The sequence below is a fragment of the Uranotaenia lowii genome, chromosome 3 (genome assembly GCF_029784155.1).
Source record: "Uranotaenia lowii strain MFRU-FL chromosome 3, ASM2978415v1, whole genome shotgun sequence".
In the NCBI taxonomy this organism is placed as follows: domain Eukaryota; kingdom Metazoa; phylum Arthropoda; class Insecta; order Diptera; family Culicidae; genus Uranotaenia; species Uranotaenia lowii.
Window position 1 is genome coordinate 357,114,582 of NC_073693.1, and position 4,141 is coordinate 357,118,722.

The 4,141-nt window shown below is 38.3% G+C and overlaps 2 protein-coding genes across 2 annotated transcripts; one reads left to right on the forward strand and one right to left on the reverse strand.

The window, feature by feature from the left end:
• On the forward strand, window positions 1–2,036 carry LOC129753991 (Bardet-Biedl syndrome 5 protein homolog; the record flags this gene model as incomplete). The annotated part of the gene is made up of 1 exon (XM_055749846.1): window positions 1–2,036. A coding segment is annotated over one exon (486 nt), but the record flags the coding sequence as incomplete, so codon positions are not given.
• LOC129754955 (uncharacterized) lies at window positions 1,124–3,187 on the reverse strand. Its single transcript, XM_055751221.1, has 2 exons — window positions 1,829–3,187; window positions 1,124–1,717 (listed from the first exon to the last, which is right to left on the reverse strand). The coding sequence occupies exons 1-2, from the start codon at window positions 3,083–3,085 to the stop codon at window positions 1,523–1,525; spliced, it is 1,452 nt and encodes a 483-aa protein (XP_055607196.1). The 5' UTR covers window positions 3,086–3,187; the 3' UTR covers window positions 1,124–1,522.
• Window positions 3,188–4,141: the final 954 nt, after the last annotated feature.

Here is a 4,141-nt window from a genome sequence, read left to right on the forward strand (position 1 = left end):
AACAACAGCTTCAACATTTCGCTGCCTTATATGCAGATATCCAATATGCGTATACGAGATTCGAAGTACGGGCCGGCGCTAGTCATTCAGACGCTCGAAACAGCAGGATCATATGTGCTTGGGTTCCGTATAGATCCGCAGGATAAACTTGGGGATGTTTATAAAGAGTTGCTTTCGCTGCACAGTGTTTATACGGAAACTCCCGTTTTTGGAGTGTTTTATGAACCGAAACCTGAAATGACCCGTCCCCAGACCGAGCCGATTGACGATATCGAGGAACTGGACCAATCGGCGGGAAGTGAGATCAATAGTAAGTTTACTGCCTATCTGTCGGATTCGGACGCTGGAGGCAAACGTCGGAAACCATTCTACTGCAAGGAACTGGGTTTTGCCATGGAAGCCATCAAGGAGGGCTACACGCTGAAAGATCTGTGGGAAGTGGTCCCTAGCTCGGCGACATCAGTAACATCAACAGCAGCGATGTAATTAACAAAATCACCTTTAATTCAACCAACATTGGTATTCATTGGTGTTTGACCATTAAAATCTTCTCAGGACCACGGACACTGATGTTGTGTTTGGTGGTTTCAGCAGATAGTTTTTGATTGATTGATTTATTTATAGAGGCTCTAAATATTTAGTTCATTCGCCTTTTCTGCCGCTCATAGCAAGTCCGTCCCATTTGCGTTTTCATCATTTTTCAGTTTATCGCTGGAAACACTTTAATTTCATATGTTGTTTCAAGAGAAAACTTTGTTGTCAGTACTTTGTTCTGAAGAACATTGAAAAAAACCTCAAGTAAATTTGTCCCATTGGACGAATGATCGCAAGTCGGTCCCATATGGCATAAATCATCGCAAGTCGGTCCCACAGCCATAAGGGCCCAGCAAATTATTTTCAACAAAATCAAAACAAAAAAATAATCCTCATAAAGCGGGAATCTTTAATATGCCGTAGCAGAGTCAGATTCTGTTGATTACTTTGATTAAAAACGCATACAAATGCCGAGTTATCGAAAGACTTTTTACGAATTTTCAATGCCGTTTTTCTCATTTCAACAAAAACGCAAATGGGACGGACTTGCTATGAGCGGCAGTTTTGCAGCAGATAGTTTTTCCCGCGAATGCACAGACATGTTTATAGACGGAAAAATACTGTTTCTAAACGAATATTCAGCGATATTGACTAATTATTGTGTAAAAATGTCTTTCCCATTAAACAATATGTCAGGTCGATTACCCTTATGCGCTCACTGGAGCCATTAATAAGAAAACTAGATATTTTTCTTTTTTAGGAAAATACTGCTTGTATACTTGTAAGTTTCTATGGTAGAAACGTTTCAATTTCAACAATTTAAAGAGAAAATAAAGAAATTTGTTATAGCTTACCTTCAAGAATTCCTGCATGTGATTCATTTGTTGTGTTGATGTTTTCAAACTCAGTAGGATTTGCATTTCAAACATTATTCAAATTAATCCTACTTGTGTTAAATACCTATATAATAGTGTTTCCAATCCAATCCTTAAGTTTTCTCAATTTTCACTTTCACTTTCGAGAGAAGGTTGGTAGCGGTAAATATCGCAGTAGATCGACTTCTCCTACGTCCTCGTCCTCGTCCGCGTCCGCGTTTTCGACGTCGACGCTGAATGGGTCGTTGAGGTTCTGTAGCTAACCCAAAGGAACCATTATCGATGTCCGTCCGGCAGAATCTTTGAAACTGTCAAATGAAATAGTATCGATAATTATTGTTAGAGAGAATAGCAGAATAAAATCCGTGACAAAGTACAAAAAAATATATATATATATATTAGGGACAGATAGTCCATACCTTGGGTGCCCTTGATTGAAAGTTTTTTAGTTGAGGAATATCCGCTTCTGTCCAATTCTTTCTCAGCTGTGGAACAATACCATGCATGATTGGTCGGAGATATTTTGCCGGAGCTTTCATTTGCATTATCAAACCTTCATCAATTTCTTGGCGCAAATGCGTAATTACCATGCGTTCGACAAATCTTTGTTTTGAAATGCGCTCAAAAATCGGGACCTTAAATTTAAAGTCGCTCAAGAATTTTTCGCTGGTGTGTTCTAAGTTGATAAGAAAACCGTCCTGTTCGTGTTTAGTAATACATTTCAATTGCCCGTAATTGTTGATAATGTTTTCAAGCTTGGTCTCTGTCATAATAGAATTTTTCTTTCGAAAATACTCAACGCGCCATGAGTTTTGTAGAGGGAAGTAACTTTCTGTTCGACCATCGAAAACGTTAAGTCGATGGCCTTTGTACACATCTCTATTACACCACTTGATTGCACGGTTTGCGTCTTCTTGGTTGCAAAAGTAGACCAACATATCGAACAGTCCGACTGATAACTGATATTTTTCATAGAAATCATCTTTCAAACGGAATACCATAAAGCTTGGCAATCCTTTAGAGGCAAAATATACATGCACTTCAGTCGCGCAAATTCTATCGTTGTTACACTTTTTGAAAATTTTAAAGTTTCCCACGTACACAGGCCAATAAGTGGCTAATGGCCAATCAGGACTGCACCGAGGGTCTACCTCAGTGGGTGTAAAATCTTCCAGAGTGTAAATTCGATGCCCTCGTCTCCATGGCTTGTCGAGCCACTGATAAGGACACTCTTCTTTTCGTGATTTACCGTCGTCTTCTTCATCCAAGTCTTCGACATCGGTTATTTCAGCCTCGTCTATAACCTCGAAACCACTCATATCTTCCGGTGGTGATTCATAATCGTAACTCTCGTTGACAACTGATTCCCCAATCTCTAGGGTTGAAGAAACTGTTTCTTCGGGTTCAATCTTCATACCGGAAATTTCTAAAGATTCTTCTTTAACAATAACCGGAGTCATCGAATCTTCATTTTTGAAAGCTTGTGTGCTTTTCATATTTTCAATTGTGATCTGATAATCTGTAGCATAATTCAAATCATGATCTACGATGTCGAATAATGTTTGCTTTACGGTTATGACGGATAACTCTTCTTGAATGTTTGCTCCGGTGCATAACCTCGCCTGTTCGTCATCGGATTCAGCCATCAGGAATATGCTGTTCCCTTTGCCTGGCATCTTTCCGATTTGCAGCAACTGAAATATAGAAGACACCGCGTAAAAGCGAGAACATATAAGAGGCTTTTATTTCAATTTGCCTGTTAAAATAAAATAACACTATAATTTTTAACATGCACGAGCAAACGGCACCTGTTTTTTTAAAATGGAAAATACACTACACACTCATCTGGCGCAACCCCTTATAGTGTAGTTTTGACCCGTTATCGGAAAAGACTGGGTTAACTCCTTTTTCATGTAAAGTCCTTGTACCCCTTATAGTGTACACAGCATGTACGTCAAAGCAGAGGTGAAAATTAGTAATGTAAGCATGTAAAATCTACACATTATTTTGGAAGCCCGCTCTGCGATGTCAGCCCTTTGATGTTAGCCCTTAAAATGTCAGAAGTATGGAAAGAAAATAATAAAAACAAATCAGTTAGTTTTGAATTTCTGTATTCGGCAAGGAATCATTTTCATGCTCCTGTTATAGAATGGGAAAATATTCAATCAACTCAATCTATTGAACTGATCTTTCAGCATTAACCGATTCATTGAATCGTCGAACGAGATCGGTTACGGCAGAAAGAGTTCTATATTCTGAATGACAAGTTAAAAAACTACCCTTTATTTAGTAAGCCAGCTTTTCTAAATAATGTGTAAAATTGACTCGAGGAAACGACACTTTTTTTGACAGATCTCGGCTGTTCGCAATAATGGGTCAATTTTACAAGTTTAAGGTGTTGCGCCAAATGAGTGTGTATACACGATAATACAACTCTAGAGTTTGTTTTGATTAGGTCGTATGAACCAACATAAACAAAATTGAGTTATTCACTGCTAAGTGCTAACGATTGAAAAACATGCATTCTACGTTAGGTAAAAATTTGGGTTAATTCCATCATAAAATAAATTTTATAACATGATTTGAAATTAAGACGTATAATGACTTTCTCATTTTTGAGTGCACTTTGGTTTTTACGACTATTTACATCCCACTAAATTGCCGTGCACGCAATACGTCGCAAAACAACAGTTCGGCTTTGCGGTTTAAGCGACCTTTTGCATTTTTGCGTA

Coding starts and splice junctions, on each gene's coding strand:
- LOC129754955 (XM_055751221.1), bottom strand. CDS start 3,085: ATGCCAGGCAAAGGGAACAGCATATTCCTGATGGCTGAATCCGATGAC. Junction 1,718..1,828: donor TTCAATCAAGGGCACCCAAG/GTATGGACTATC, acceptor TTCATTTGACAG/TTTCAAAGATTCTGCCGGAC.